We start from the raw sequence: 15,856 nt of genomic DNA, 5'->3' as shown, positions 1-15,856 counted from the left end.
GCTACCCAACAGTAGCGGTTCGGGCACGTGGGATGGGATAGACCTGGGGGGCTGTCCGTTCTTTTTAATACGATATTATATTGTTGGGAGTTCATGGTCTACGGCATGTCTGTTTTGTGATAATGATGTGACACTTTTTCAATGTATTACTCTTTTGTTGCTTATCGTTTTAATGTTATGCCATTGACGGTGAACATGTAATCCTGCTTTATCTTGATTCTTGCCAAAATGATAAAAAAAGTTGGAAAAAAAAAGAAGGTAGCACTCTCCCTCACTAAGAAATGATAGCACCAAAATCTCCCAAAAATCGTGGAATACCTGTAATTTTGAAGTGGAGCAGACACGGAGCCCAGCAGAAGCAAGACAGTAGCAGAGATCGCCACCTTACAGCCAGGAAAGCAGAAGGAGGCGGCGACGAGCCGCAGTGCGTTCTGGCCTACTGGCGTGTGGGCAGAAGCAGTAGTGGCGTCTGCAGCAACAGGACTCAAGAGTTTCATTCCGGGGTAAAGCTCACGTGTTAGCGGCGAAGGGCAGAGACACCAGGCACCTTGCGAGTACCAGGGAAAGCGCACTAGAGGCTGCTCCCCTGACAGGGGAGCAAGGAAAAGGTAACTGAAGGGGGAAGCGAGGTCGAGCCTGAGTTTGGGGGCAAAGGGGGAATTTTGGGTTCAGGACCCCCGCAAGGCACCAAGACATCGGCAAGCGGGGAGGGCTGCAAGGGGGAAGGAAAAAATAAATCTGCCCTTCCCCACTCTTCCATTACAACAGATCCAGATTTTGATGTTCAGTCGCCTGCTTCTGAGGCAGTAGCTATTAAGGGAACAGGGCAATATAGTTCCTAAAAGTACCAAAAAAAAGAGGAAAACTTACGCCTCGGGACAACCACTCGCCCCTCTGTCCAGGGCAAGCCAGGCAAAATTAGGAGGTCCCGGCCCTGATACCAAGCTGAGAATTGCCCCCTCTTTGAGATCACACTTTAAAGTCCAGGAATAGCAAGGGGCCATGGATATCGAACAGAGGGGGATCAGAGAGGAAGCGCAAAGGAGGTAGAGGCCCCAGGGAAAATGGACAGTAATAGGTATCTAGTCCTAGCAACAACTGAGCTCCAGGAAGTGGGCATGGAAAACCAGACTCCGGTTATAAGCAGACCACAGCCAGCGGAATAAGACAGCCAGCTGTTGCAGAGCAATACCGAGAAACTAATGGAAGCCATGCTAGTAGAGACGAGGACAAACTTTGCATTGTCAGAAAAGAACCAAATAAAAATACAAGATTCTTGCGAAGCTCTGGACCAGAAGATTAACGCCCTAATGGAGAGAGTATCATTAGTCGAGGCTACGGTAGACACTCCAAACAAAAAAGTAGAAGTAATTCAAAAAGAAATAAAGCTGCTAAGGACAAAAGAAGTTGACCTCAGAGATAAAATAGAATCTCTGGAAAACCAAGCCAGGAGGAATAACCTGAGGGTGCTCTGTGTTCTGGAAGGCCTAGAAGGGGAGGAGATAAAAAAATTCACAATCATGTTGCTTGAAGAAATATTCCCCTGGGCTAAAGCGGCCAACCTTCCGGAAGATATCAAAAGAATACACCGCAACCCATTCGAAAAAGAAAAAACCAGCAAGAACCCAAAGCAAATACTAATAACTTCAAAACGTATGTCCTCTAGGAAAGAATTCTAAATGAAGCTCTAAAGTAACACAAGACAGGAAATGGGAACTAGGGGCCAGATGTAGGTAAGTTCGAAATACCGAGTCCTTAATAGCGATTTTTACCGAATCGCTATTAAGGACTCAGTATTTCCGATGTAGGTAAAAAATCGGTAAAAAATACCGATTCGGTAATAATCGCAAAAAATGTGTGATTTCCTACAAATCGGTAAAAAAATTACCAATTTCATATTACCGAATCGGTAAAACCGATTCGGTAATACCGATTCGGTAATTAACGAATCGGTAATCCAAAAAAAACGTAATTGTCGAATCAGCCAATCCTGTGCATCCACATGACCTCACAACCAGGAAGTGGCCACACCCATGCAGGTGCACTGAATCTGTAGCTGTTGGAGAGACAGGGAGCAGGAGCAAGAGCAGAGGAGCTGCACAGTCACCACCCAGCTAACACAGAGGAACTGCACCATGGCCTCACATGAGAAGGGGAAAGATTCTGCCAGAAGGAAAAGGAGGCACAAGTTCAGTGAGGGGGAGTTGGAGGTCCTTATAGAGGAAGTAGTCAAAGACCACGACCAGCTCTTTGGCAAGAGATCACTGAACGTCCCTGAGTCCCAGAAAAGGAGCATTTGGCTGGCAATCCAGGAGAAGATCAACGCTATTGGCGTCACACATCGCACAATTGAGGACTTGAAAAAGCGATGGTACGACATGAGGGCACGTGCGAAGGAGAGGGTGGCTGACCGGCAGAAACAAGCGGGGAAGACAGGCGGGGGAAGCTCCACAGCGCTTGCACCAACTGCCCTAGACCGACTGGTAGAGTCCACCCTCCTGCCAGAGAGCGTCAGTGGCGTCGGGGACGTGGATAGCTCAGCAACAGCATCCAAGAGACATGGTAAGATGCATGCACAGAATGCTGTCTCCCCTCCCTAATCCCAATCCCCCTGCAAAAATCCCACCCCAGAACATGTTTTGTGTAAGATCAGCAGTGCATCAAGGGAAATGTAGTCCCTAACAACTGGTAGCAAATCAGCCAGCCCCCAATAAGCATAGGCATGTCACACACAGCAATAGATGAGATAGCGGAAGATAGACAGTTAGAATGTCATTTGTGAAATTTATTTGCAGACAGATGCTGGCAGAAAAGTGAGTAATAGTACATTCTGTATCAGGTGGAACAGCGCCCCGGGCTGCAGAAGGCGAGACTGGCGAGGCCTCCAGGGAGGAACACACAATTGAGGAGGAAGTCATGTCACCTACAGACAGTACACCAACATCCCCACCACCACAACGATCAAAGAGGTACACAGTGGCCACACTCCAGGAGATAGATGCCACAGAGGAGGAGAGGCAGGAAGCCCAACAGACCACACCGGGCAATGACATACAGACATCTGGGGCAAAGTCCCCCGTGGAGGCAACCACCACAGGTGCCAGTAGACGGCGACAGAGGGAAAAGAGTCCTGACGCTGATGGCTCCAGTGTCTTCTCTGGACTGGAGCGGCAAATGCTCAATGTGCAGCGCCTGCAGTGGAAGAGAATGAGGGCCATTCAACAACAGATGGTGGCTAACAACAGGAAGGTCGACGACATGAAGGAGGTCATCTACTGCCTCAACAATACTGTGGCAGAGGGATTGAAGGAGGTGTCGGAGGCAGTGAGGCAGTTATGTGGCAGGATGGATGGTGAGCGCGCTGCAAGGCAGAGAGACAGGCAGGTACTTGCAGGCTTCACCAAGTCTGTGAACAGGCTGTGCAATGCAACGCATGTGCTCAGTCACAGATCTGTGGCCATGCAACTTGAAATGGCAAAGTGCAGCCGTGAGGTTATTCAGGGCCTGGTCTCAGTCACCAGTGCCATAGAGGTGATGCAGACTCACCAAATTGCTGCCACTGCTACAGGGGATGTGGACGACAGTGAGGAGGCAAGCAGTCGCAGCACTGTAACTCCCCCCTTGCCAGAGAGCAGGAGGCACAGTGTGAGGCATAGGTCTGCTGCAGGACACAGCGCTGGTGAGGACAGTGAGCATGCTGAACGCAGCACTGGTGTGCGGGGGCGCAGGAGATAGGCACGGCCCTCTACTTTCATTCGGTCGTGGGTGACGTAATCCATTGGACACATAGCTGGTGTTACGGTGTGCTGGACAATTGCCTGCTGAAAGGTCTATTAAACACCGTGACACAAATGCATTAACAGGCTTTGTCTCATTACTTACTCAGAAATAATTTTGTGTGATCTCTGACCATCTCTGTCTCCCATCTGCTGCAGCTGCGCCGCCTGCTGCGATGTGCTGTGGCTGTGTACCTTCCTCATCCTCCTCTTTAGAATCACTCATTTCCACAGGTGTCCCCCTCTTAGTGGCAAGGTTATGCAGCATGGCACATACAGCTATGGTTTTGGAGCAGACCAGGGGCTGGTACTGCCGTGCACCTCCACTTTTGTGCAGACAGCGGAACCGGCTTTTGAGGAGTCCAAATGTTCGCTCAACCACATTGCGTGTCGATCTATGTGCAACATTGAATCGCCTTTCACTTGGGGTGGATGGGAGCAGGTACGGAGTCAGGATGAAAGAGCACACCGCATAGGCACTGTCACCTGTGTGTGAGAAGTAAGTAAGTAAATCACAGTCTACAATCGCAGTAACAGGTGATTTCTTGAGGGGGTGTCACATGTACTTACCTAGCAGGTAGCCTTCTCCAAATTCCCCTGCAAGGAGACGGGTATAGATCCCACTGTTCCTGAATATGTATGAATCATGGGTGCTTCCGGGAATTTTGAAACTTTGTCAGTGATAATGTAAGACGCATCGCATATAACCTGGACATTAATCGAATTTGCGATTGCGGTAAATGTACTCAGTCGCAGCAGGGGGGCAGAGTGGTATATGTGTCCCGTCAATGCAACCAATGATGTGTGGGATCTGGGCCTTCTGATAAAAGTCCAACTTGGTCTTCAGCAGTTCTGCCTGTGTGCTGGGGAATCTGATGTAGTGTGGCATCCTTTGCAACATGGCGTCCAGGAATTTCTTGAGAAAACACGACAGGCAACTCTGTGAGGCTCCACCTGCCACAGCTATTACCTCTTGGTAACTGCCAGATGCCAGGAGGTGCAGGCAACAGAGTACCTGTACATGAGTGGGTATTGCATGCGCCCTTGGTGTCTGGTGCTCCAGGAGTGGGTGCAGGTCCCATATCAGGTCCAGGATGGTGTTTGGGTGTAGCCTGTACCTCTCATGGATCTCAGCCTCAGTCAGTTGGAACAGTGTAATGCGCAATCTGTACACGCGCTCCTCCCGTCTCCAGGTCCTCAGTCCTGCTGCTCGCATACGTAGATGCCTTGCTATCACGTAAAGGGCCTCCATTGTGTTCACACTGTTGCATTTTGGGGCTGTTTATATGCAGTGCACCTGATTACCACCTGCTTTGAGTCAGTGCTAATTACCGATTCTTAAATTCCGATTTTTAGCAAATTCGGTATTACCGATTTTTGGTACATGGCATTTGCGATTTTTTACCGATTCCTTATTTTCCGATTCAGTGCTTTTGTCTGCAAATAGGTATATAAGGAATCGGTAACTGGTTTCCCTTATTTTTACCGATTCCTTATTTTCCGATTCAGTATTTTTGTCTGCAAATCGGTAAATAGGGAATCGATAACTGGTTTCCCTTATTTTTACCGATTCCTTATTACCGATGGCGTTCGGTAATTCCTACATCGCACATGGCTAAATACTGGTCGGTAACGCTGACATTTACCGAATTTCGGCGTTACCGACCGGTATTTAGCCACCTACATCTGGCCCTAGGTCAGTTAATGCAAAAGTCCCTGAGTGCAACAGTCCAGATGCGTTTCCCAGTCTCACTACGGATCATGTGGGAAAATAAAATGCGCAACATAAGAGCCCCTAAAGAGGTCGAGTGCGCAATAGAAAGAATAAAAACACAACAAAAAGACCACAGCTAAAAATATTTTTTAACTGGAGGGTGAAAAGCTCAAAATGGCAGAATCCTGCCCAACAAAATGATTTCTACTTGTGTGCACAGAATAATCTGTATACGTGAATAAGATCTGACTAAATTGGTTTAGCATTTTAATGGAATTGTAATAAAATATGTATTTTATTCGTTTCATTTAAGTCTTTATTTCGGCCAAGAGCATGGCCATAAAAGTACAATAGATACAATTCAAACTCATTTCAAATTAAAAGTACATCATAAATAAAATAAAAATGCAGCACAGGGTAAAAATATTCGTTAACCTAGTTAATATCAAAGTACTGTATTCAATGGCAAGAGGTTGAGTATTGGCCTGAGGTCTCCATCCTTATTCTGATAGGGAAGTAGAGTGAATAGCACCCCTCGCCCCTCTTGGAGTCTGGAACTCACTTGAAGGTGCCTCTGGCCAACAGGAGGTTGACATTTTGCATCCAAATAGGGACATGAACTGACAAAAATCGCTTTGGTGATGGGGGAATAAAAGTAGGAAATGAAAAGCAGGCCGTAGCTTCTTTTTACAATCTGTAAGCCCGTCGTTCTGATGTGATGGATGTCTAGATGAGGGCCATATCCTGAAAGAGCAAGGGCCCTAATGAGGGACTGCTGCAACATGGGAGGAAGAGCTGTTCCTCATGGATTGATGGGCCTCAGAAGCCACTAGTCAATAAAGTGGCTTCAGGTTTCTGAATAAGTAATTGTACCGCAGCACGTCTGTTGCTTTTCACACTTTTACAGCAAAGAAGGCATTTTCTTCCATTGGTGGACCACATGGCAAGTGCAGCTCTATCTCTTGTGAGGTTTCTAGACCACTGGCATTTTGAGTGTCTTAATAGAGTCCTTCATCAGTTTAATGAGGGGGAGCATGTAGTCCACCTTGGCATCATCATCAATGTTGTGAGAGGCATTAAGCAAGCCCTGGTACTGGCTTTGAGAGAGAGGTTGAGGCCAAGAGTCTGGCTGCACACCACCAGTTGTGCCTTAGGTATTTCATAGTATGACAGTGGCTGAGGAGGGCTGACGTCAGTTTGGAACTAGAGACCAGCGCCGGCATCAGCACTGACAGGAACTGGCTTTGACTGTGGGGCAGGAGTGAATGTCTAGAATGTCCTCGTTTTGCCATGGGGAAGGGGCCTGAGGAAGCAGTCCAGGGAGGATTGGCTGGGAAAAGTTCAACAGGAGACCTTTGTGGCTCCTTGGGACACGAAGGTATGTCCCAGGGAGCAGGTAGCATATGCAGATTTGCAGCATGTCATCCTTGAAGATTGCTACTTTCAGGAGCAGCCACTGCAGCCTGGGAAATATGAGGCATGCCCGGGCCAAATGTGTGACCGGTTCGGAGTCAGAAGACAGGAGATCCTTCCAGTGACACCCTAGCAACTTCTCGCCAGACTGCAAGTGGGGAGATGAGGATGAGTTTGGCTTCATTTTCTTGCAGTTATGAAATGTTTCAGACTTTGACTTAGTGGAAGACTTTGAGCAGGAAAGGGGCTAAACGCAGGACCGACCTTGAGACCTTAACCGAAACCGAGAATAGCCTGTGACATGGAGCGGGACTTCTGTTTGAAACGCAACCTCTTCTTATGCTCGGTGACATAAAGCTTTACCTCCTCCTGCCTGATTGCCTTCAGATGTGTAAGGAAGCACTTATTGCTCAACTTCGAGTTGTGACCGGAGCCCAAGCAGTGCAGATAAGTCATGGCAGGTTCTTGACCCCTGTTGTTTTCAGTGGGGACATCGTCCCTGGCACACTCACTGCCTGCGCAGAATTTGAAATTATTGGATCACCAACAAATATGGGTGCCTAGCTCCAGATCTACATTGATGGGCACAGAAAAAAGGAACTGATGTCAGCTCAGAACGATAGCACTTTAATGCGGCTGTACCCCTTCAATTCCATGGGCAGTAGAAAATCATTGCAGTGCCGTATGGTGCCATACCAACTAGCGGGGAGCAGTGCTTGTAAAAATCACTCAATCCAGCGTGGTACCAGGGAATATTCTTGGTGAGGAATCTGTGCTAACAACTATCCATCAAAAAAACTATTTGGCGCTCACACTTTACACCCAAATGCAAAGGAGAAAATACGGTGTATAATTAATGCACAGTGTATGAATCTAGAGTAGTCACAGACTGCAAAGAAAACAGGTTACTTACCAGTAATAGTAGTTCTGCAGCTTGAAACTGTTTGTGAGTTACATGTTTGTTAGTGCAAGCACATTGTTTGCAATTCAGTAAAATATACGCAGTACATGCATGCCAATAAAGTCCTGAGCAAAAAAGAATCTGGAGGCGGTAGCTACTTCTCAGGCATTGTGGGCTTACGGTTCACATCCAAGTGAATCATACTGGCTCCAGGTAAGATTGATGCCCAAAAAAAAATGGTATATTCATTCATTTCAAAGCTATGTCCAAACCGAATTACTGGATGGTATAAATAGAGAGCATGTGACTCAAGAAAAGATCTAGGGGCTTATTTACAAACCCCTTGCGCCGCCGCTGTGTTACTTTTCCCCATATCAAAAGTGACGCGCCAGTGGCGCAAGGGGCGTGTAAATAAGCCTCTTATTCTGCAAAACAATTATTACAGGCAACTTTCTTTCCACTGCATCATCACACCACAGCAATCACACACTGTCCCCATTATATTCACCACCACATCAAAACATGATGATATTTACACGTACAAACCCAGAGTCAGATGCTCACATAACCCCCATACATATCGTTCTCACCAACCCCCCACACACACCTATACTTGAAGTCTCTATGCAAAACCACCTATACAAACCACTTCTGGATGTGCCTTATGCATTGAAAATTATTTGAGGTCCATTCCAAGCCATTCTAATTTTGCTTTCTATTCCATTGACCAAACATAAGCAAATCAGACCTGCACTGGCCCTGACTGAAAAGGGATCTACCAACCAAACTGACAGGTAGCATTTCACCCCACCCCTCTGTACCTGGCGTCGACTACGAAGGGTTAAACGCATATCCAACCTTACCAAGAGCCAAGGTCTAACAAGCATTGGCAAAGCCAGAAGGTCTCACTTATTTGAGAGCTATTTGCCTTACCAATGTTGTTTAGCCGTGTAGAGAAGCGTGGCTACTTCACAGCGTGGCTAAAAGTAAAAAAAAAACAGCACTACAAGCGTTTTTCTTTTTACCTTCAGGTGTCATAGTGGTTTTTTTACAACTTTTATAGCGCTTTCTTTATAACTTTTAGCTGTGTGCCGGGTTTGCACATGCAAACCAGAATGGCCTGGTAACTGATACTTAAGATGTGATGAAGATGTATTTTTTCACTATATGATGGTACACTCATATTTCTTCTTTTATTCTAGGTTTTACATACCAGTAGAATACGATAAGGAGAACTGTAAGACTCTTTTGGACTACAAGGCATGTGAAACCAGAGTTGTCAGAAAAGATGACCCTACTGTTGAGTGCCCTGTCTTTGCTGCAGTCGGCAGATAAAATATATAGCCTTCAAAAATAATAAAATATAATAATGTTCACAGTTTATAAAGCATGATTGTTATTCTATCCTTTTGCAATATCGTCTACACATTTGTAAAATAAAATATAGCTGCACCTCTGTGTAGTGCTCTTACTGTTAGTACCATCTCCTTCAAACTCTTTTTGCAGGAACTGATTATGATATCCTGGTATCATACCACTGAGGTGTCAGATGACAAAGATAGCCATGGATGAGGGATGAGGAGTTATTTTCTATCAAATGGATATAGTTTAATCTGGGTACCGGATAGGGATTCTCGCACAACATGTTAATGTTGATAAACTAGTTTCTCTCCTGTGGGTGAGTATTTGTTATGCCACAAAATTGGTGGGTTGATTGGGTGCAAGCACTCACAGGTATTTTAGAACAGCTTAAGTCTACACATACTTGAAAAATAAACAATATCCATAGAAAGTCAAATCAACAATACAGATAAGCTAATAAATACAATATTAAAATGTTTGCCTTGTTTAGAAAGATCTGTAATCACATTATGCTGCATGTTTACAGTGTATGTTTTTATCGATTATGGCACGTATCGTGTTGCACAAGTTCTGTACATATATTTATTTAGGGGGTTAGTGTTTACACTATACGTCACTAAGGCCACTTCAGAGCACTGCACAGTAAAAGTAAAAAACACAGACAGGGGAAGCAACAAAGTACATGAGAGTTAGAGTCCTCACAAGTTCAACAAGGATTTTGGGAGAGTTTTGTTCTTGGTCTGGAATCTTGGAGGCAGAAACCGCGGCTGGCGTCTCTGGCACTTTACAGGTAATTGCAGCAGACACCGAGGGTGCTTTAGAAGAGAGAGAGAGGGGGAGGTAGCGGGACTGGAGTGGATATTTTTGCCCTTTTTTCAGTTTTATATAGCGCACACTCGACCCGAAGGCGCTTTACATGAGCAGCAGTATCCCGGCGTAGGTCATAGGCCATCAGGAGCTGTTTTCGATCTACTCTATGTACTCTGGAGGAGGGGGCGGGGCGAAGGAAGCAAATTAATGAACAGTCGTCGTATTCTCAAGTTAAAAACCCTCAACGCTAACCAGAGATTCACCACAGGCAGGGAGAGCCTGCGACCGTAGGCTACCGAGCTCTGTGAAATAAGTTTTTACAGAAGCAGGGTACTAAACTTATTGGAAAACGGGGCACGTGTTTCTATTTTCTCACTGTGACTTCCGGTGACATTTGGCAAGTAATTCGTGGCTTTACTCTGAATTTATCTGCGGTAAGAAAGGTGTAACTTCCCCAAGCCTATTCCTGGAAATAGTTTTAGAAATACACCGTTTTTCTAAAAGCGAGTGTCAAATGTTGTCATGTCGTTGGCTAGCAGCTAAGGGCCAGGCTACACAATCTTTTTAATGCCCTGTGAGGCGAACGCACGATACAGTCGTGCTTCATGGCTGCTTGTAGAGCGCTTACGCCCTAGTGGCACTTCAAAGCACTACAGTGGATTCCGTAATCAACGGAGAGAGCAATGTAGGCTTCGACGAGTAAGTTTCACTTTCACTTCTGTCCATTTATGTCCCTCGAGCATGGTAGTATAGCAAGGGTGCCATGGACCCTGGTGCTGGGTGAATGGGTCCGCCATTCATAATAAAAGACGGACAGACAGACTATGGATGCAGTGGGCTTCTAACATCTCTGCCCCCCACCCCCCGGGCCACGGCCCCCCCAGCCTCTCACCAGGCCTCCGGCCTCCTCCCCTCTGGCTTCAGGGATTTTCAGTGAGCAGGGCCGGCTTTATGGCGGTGCGACCGGTGCCACCGCACCGGGTGGTGGCTTCCTGGGGGCGCCGTGTTTGAAAGTTTATTATGCTTTTGAAGCACCTGCTGCAGCATTTCTTCCCCCCGCAATTACCAGGCCTCACATAAATGTCCAGATAACTGGTGTGATTAATTATCTTCCTGGAGAGAGATCAGCATTTTGTATAGTTGAGGTTTTGACTTGGGTGAAGTTAGTGCAGAGGATTAATATGCCTGCTGCAAAGAACGTGTACCAACTGTAGATTACAGAGTGCGTATGATGTAAAAAGATCAGCCGGTCTGCTTTCAAACTGAGTTTGTGCTTCTCCACACCAAGCACTCTAAAACTATACTGCCTACCAGTATGGATGACATGTGACTCCTACACTTTTAGTCCTTTGGCTTATGTAACATTTCCTATACACTGATTTACACAAGTATGATTGATTGTCTCTGTGTAATGCGCGTGTGATGCAAAGTGCTCAGACACCCTACACTGGTATGAGTGGCGCTATATAACTAATTCAATCCAGCTGAGAGAGTGTGGTTATGGAGACTTGGTCACTGTTAAAGGGTGCTAGTGAGAGAATCCGTGGTGGAGGTGGTCATGGGGGGGCGCTAACTAACAATGTCGCACAGGGCGCCACCAGCACTAAATCCGGCCCTGTCAGTGAGAAGCACTCTCCCTCGCTCCGTTGAGTCGAGAGTGCATGGGCAGTTGTTTGTCACTCTCTGTTGTGACTTTAGTGATTTGTGGTATGCGATTTACCTGTCTGCTGTGAAAGCACCAATTTCTCAGAGTTTCATTTATTGTGCGACTGCTACCTTTCCTTTTAGCTTGTGCAGGACATTGTCTGAGTCGTTCCTGGCAGCTGTTATAATTTATTTGCGATGTGTACATGCTTGTATGTGACGGTGATTTTTTTTTTTTTAGCTCATATAACCTCAATACTCCGAACATACTCCTCTGCTCATGCGTTTTGTGTGGGGCAAACAATGAGTATAGCCGTGTACCTTTTGGTATTTCTCAGATTTTTTTCGGATTTCCCTTTTGCAATTACACTTTCACCTCTGTCGTCCATCACCAGGGGCATTTTATTTTCAGTTGTAACATAAAGCGAAATAACGTGATCCCCCATGTCAGTCTACACTGTGGGGTCATGGTGGAATGATTGAAGCTGAGCTGCAAGAAACAACGTTAACAGAATCTTAAACAAGTGCAAGCTCGTGCTTGCTGGGAACGAAATTCATTGTGAGCCTGTAAGGTAAATATAGCGAAGAAAAGTGCATTTCCCAGGGATCGAGGAAACAGGAAACACACCACTAAGGTAGCATCAAGTTAATTTAAAAAATCGATATAATTTAGGAAAAAATAGAAACATGTTTAATTGATAAAGAACAGTAAATAGGCTTTGATTGATGTCTCTCTTAGACGCCAGAAATACAGCGTTCACCGAAGACAGTGGGCCACTGTCTTCGGTGAACGCTGTATTTCCTTTGCTAGAATCCGAAACTAGGCCGCGGGAGGCCTTGAGATGCCACGCAGAGAAAGAAGCGCGAGCTGCCCAACTGGAACATTTGATTGCGCTGTCAGAAGAGAGTTCTGTTAATGTAGGGAAAATTACGTGTTTGGGTTTCCTTACTCACTCACGATATCTCCACTGTTTTTCTGAATTTTCTAGTTTCTTAATTACTCTCAACCAGTGATACTCAAAGTAGGCCGGGGACCTTCCCATGCGGCCCCTGGTTGAGCAGCAGCACCAGGCCGCAGTTTACTTTACAAAGCATTATTAACCGCAGAAGAAGCGTTTCGCCATGGTACATGAGATTATAGAAGTGCGTTGCATTTTATGTTTTTTAATTAACAGTTTTCAAGCATGAATTTAGAAACATGATTCATGCCCCCCTCCCCTGAGAACAATGCCAATCAGCAAAGTGAAATAAAACAATGACCCAAGATTACACAGTTTGGTCAAGTGCGGAAGCTGGGATTGATGCCAGGCAACGGAGGGCATCTGGTGTGTGTGGCATACATGCCAACATTTCCGAAGAGCAAAGTGGGAGATTTAAAAAAAAATAGTCGGGAGATTGGGGGCTGACTTTTGCACACACATGCTTCATCACGCATACACGTGCCTACAAAAGGACAATGCACCAGTTCTTTTAATTTATTGGTCCAAGAAGAATCACTAACTTAAGAGAATTAACTAGATGCAGTGCGAAAGCGCTTTCTGTAAGGCGGGTGTGCCAGCTGCAACTTACTGCTGTGCGCTACAAAAATAAATTAATATTAAAAAAAAGAACAGAATGGTTACAGAGGAGCAGGTGGATTAGGAGGTGTAGGGTAAGCAATGGGTACCGAGTGTGGTGGGGGAAACAAAAAAAAGAAAGGCAGGTTGAGGGAGGAGGGAAAGGCAATATACTAGGTTGAGAGCAACACGGTGGTATTTGGTCGGGAGAGAAGTGCAAAAGGGAGAAAGCTGGAAAACACATGCACTCTCATGAAGTGCATAACCAAAAGTGAGCAGTGAGCGAATACAAGCCTGGCAATGAAAAGGATGTCAAAGAGGCTATGCTGCAGGGAAGGGACAAACGCAGAATGACCAAGATGGGACAAAAAAAGCCGTTGAATATTAAGCAAACATATAAGGGCTACAATAAAGCTGTTCATTCGGACAACAATAAGCACGTAATAAGTTCTTGGTAAGTCCACAATAGGTCTGTTGCAACTAGTAAGCTCACACTGTCTGGTCGGTGAGCCCTAAAAATGAATGCCAGGCATCTCAAGCAAACATTTATATGTGCCCCGAATGTATCTGCCACACTTAACTTTTGCAAAGTGTCTGTCGCTGAGCTGCACCATGTGAGGTACATTATTTTGTGTAACTTCTGATGCTTTGAGCTAAAAACGTTTGTTTGGTGGAATCTGCAAATTATGCAGCAGAGAGTGGGATATTTGCAAGAAAGCCCACAGCTCACAATCACATTTTGCCAGTGGCCCTGCCTAAAACATCTAGAATTCTTTGTAAAACAAAAGCCCTTGACTGGGAGCACGATGTCCTGATGTTATACATTAGGGACAGCCATGAGTTTCAGTTAGGATCCTTGTTTAGAGGAACATGTGACTAGTTGTGTAGTTTTTGCTACAGTGTAATTTGCTTGGTGATGCAAAGAGGGTACATCACATGCATTGTGGGTGGTCGCGTAGTGCTAGGATGAGATGTGAGTATGATGTGTTATGGTGATGTGTGTAGGGTAGAGTAGGGGACGTGGTACGATGGGAGATATTGGTGCAGATCAGAGCTTCCGAATCCCCTCTACTTCCACAGACGGAATGATTCCACAGTCACACACGCATACACACATTACACGCTGGTGGGGCCCATTACACCAACATTCACCCTAAATCAGACTATCCGTGCCCTGTAGAGGAGAAACACCTTTCACATATGCTCTATCTAATCTGCCTGTACTTTGAGGTCAATGAGACCAGCTAGTTGCTATAGATCTAACAAAATACATTTCAAAGAATACACAATAAAATCAATAAACATGACCAGAAATAATCACCCGAGACAGTAATTCAAACAGATTATTCATTTATCTAAATTTTCAAGAAAAGCCAATTAAATGCAAATTCATTTCTCTCATATTTACCTATTCTGTCTAAAAGTCAGATCCTAAGTCAGAACCGGTCCTCTGTAGAAGATTTAGAGTCTTCTGTCGTCATGTAGAGTCATCGTCCTCTCCGTCAGCATAGGGACCTCGCATCATCAGCTCGGGAAGAAGTGGCGCTAGACCTCTCTAGTCTACTATTATTTATACTAAAACTTACATTCTATAAAGTAACATTTCTTTATTCAGAACTGATGAATGGCGGAAATAATGTCATCTTGGTACTTTTTTGATATTCTACGGGTTGTTCTCACGCATAGATTGTCCCAAATAATGAATAGCAGAATTGAACGTCCATGACTAATTTGCTACTTTTACGGATGTTTCTACTAGGTGAATTTGTTTCAAAAATGGGTTCATGTTGGGTTCGTATCAACTTTTCCGTCTTTCAGGGGCTTTTGGCAGATGTCCCAGACTTGTCATCATGCTTATGGCTTTTCAGTTCATCGGAGGTGCAAGGTCACAGGCAGAGCGAAGCCTTTCTGTAAATTTCCAGCAACTCCAATGCAGGCTGCGGGTGGTGGCCATTTTATGGCAGGCCACAATGGACAACTTTAAGCAAAATAGACATAAAACAGAATTACTGCATATAAATGATTATACAGTGTTATTCCCCCGCTAATACCCTTATGTGTGTGTATTTATCTAGCCATTTGCGACATTAAAGCCATTAATGCATATTAATTATAAGCGCAAAACACCATAACATCACATAAGCAACATCGTTTTCTGTCAGTTTGCTCACCAACTTAGTTCACTTGTTATTTTGCCATGCAATAGCATTCCCACGTGTAATTCTCTTGTTAATAAGGTTGATTAGTCAACATTCGACAAACTTTTAATCATTAATAATTAATCAGTAGTACTTTTAGTTATAACATGCGAAAATGAAACAGATATTCGGTTTCAGAGTAAAAACCCTGCTCCATCAATATTGGATTGTGTAGTTGTATTCAATGCCATGTAGTTTGGTTCAGTGCCACTATGGTTTCGTATAGTATAACGTGATTGATAGTTTCATTGTTGATCTCTGTCTTCTTATATCCTTTGTGCACAAAACTGGGGATAGTTCACACCAGGGACACACACCACTCATAGCTACGATAATGCAAATGCACGCAAGCACAAACACACGCAGACAAATACGTATATGTGCATAAAAAGTTTACTCCATTGCGATGGCGAAGGGGAATACCTCTGCTATTCCGAGGGACCTCCGCTGACCACATTTAGAATTGTACTCAAGCCCCATCG

The 15,856-nt window shown here is 45.1% G+C and overlaps 1 protein-coding gene across 1 annotated transcript in view; it reads left to right on the top strand.

Annotated features, from left to right (window-relative positions):
* The window catches only part of LOC146867191 (beta-microseminoprotein-like), a 180,209-nt gene extending 170,573 nt beyond the window's left edge, over positions 1–9,636 (top strand). Inside the window, exon 4 of the mRNA XM_085614848.1 lies at positions 9,007–9,636. Within this exon, the coding sequence (XP_085470974.1) occupies positions 9,007–9,139 (133 nt within the window). The 3' untranslated portion in view covers positions 9,140–9,636. The remainder of the gene's footprint in view (positions 1–9,006) is intronic.
* The last annotated feature ends 6,220 nt before the right edge of the window (positions 9,637–15,856 follow it).

The sequence above is a fragment of the Triturus cristatus genome, chromosome 1_2, assembly GCF_964204655.1.
Source record: "Triturus cristatus chromosome 1_2, aTriCri1.1, whole genome shotgun sequence".
NCBI classification, from domain to species: Eukaryota; Metazoa; Chordata; class Amphibia; order Caudata; family Salamandridae; genus Triturus; species Triturus cristatus.
The sequence above is the reverse complement of the archived record's forward strand: the minus strand, read 5'-3'. Positions and strand labels throughout refer to the sequence as shown.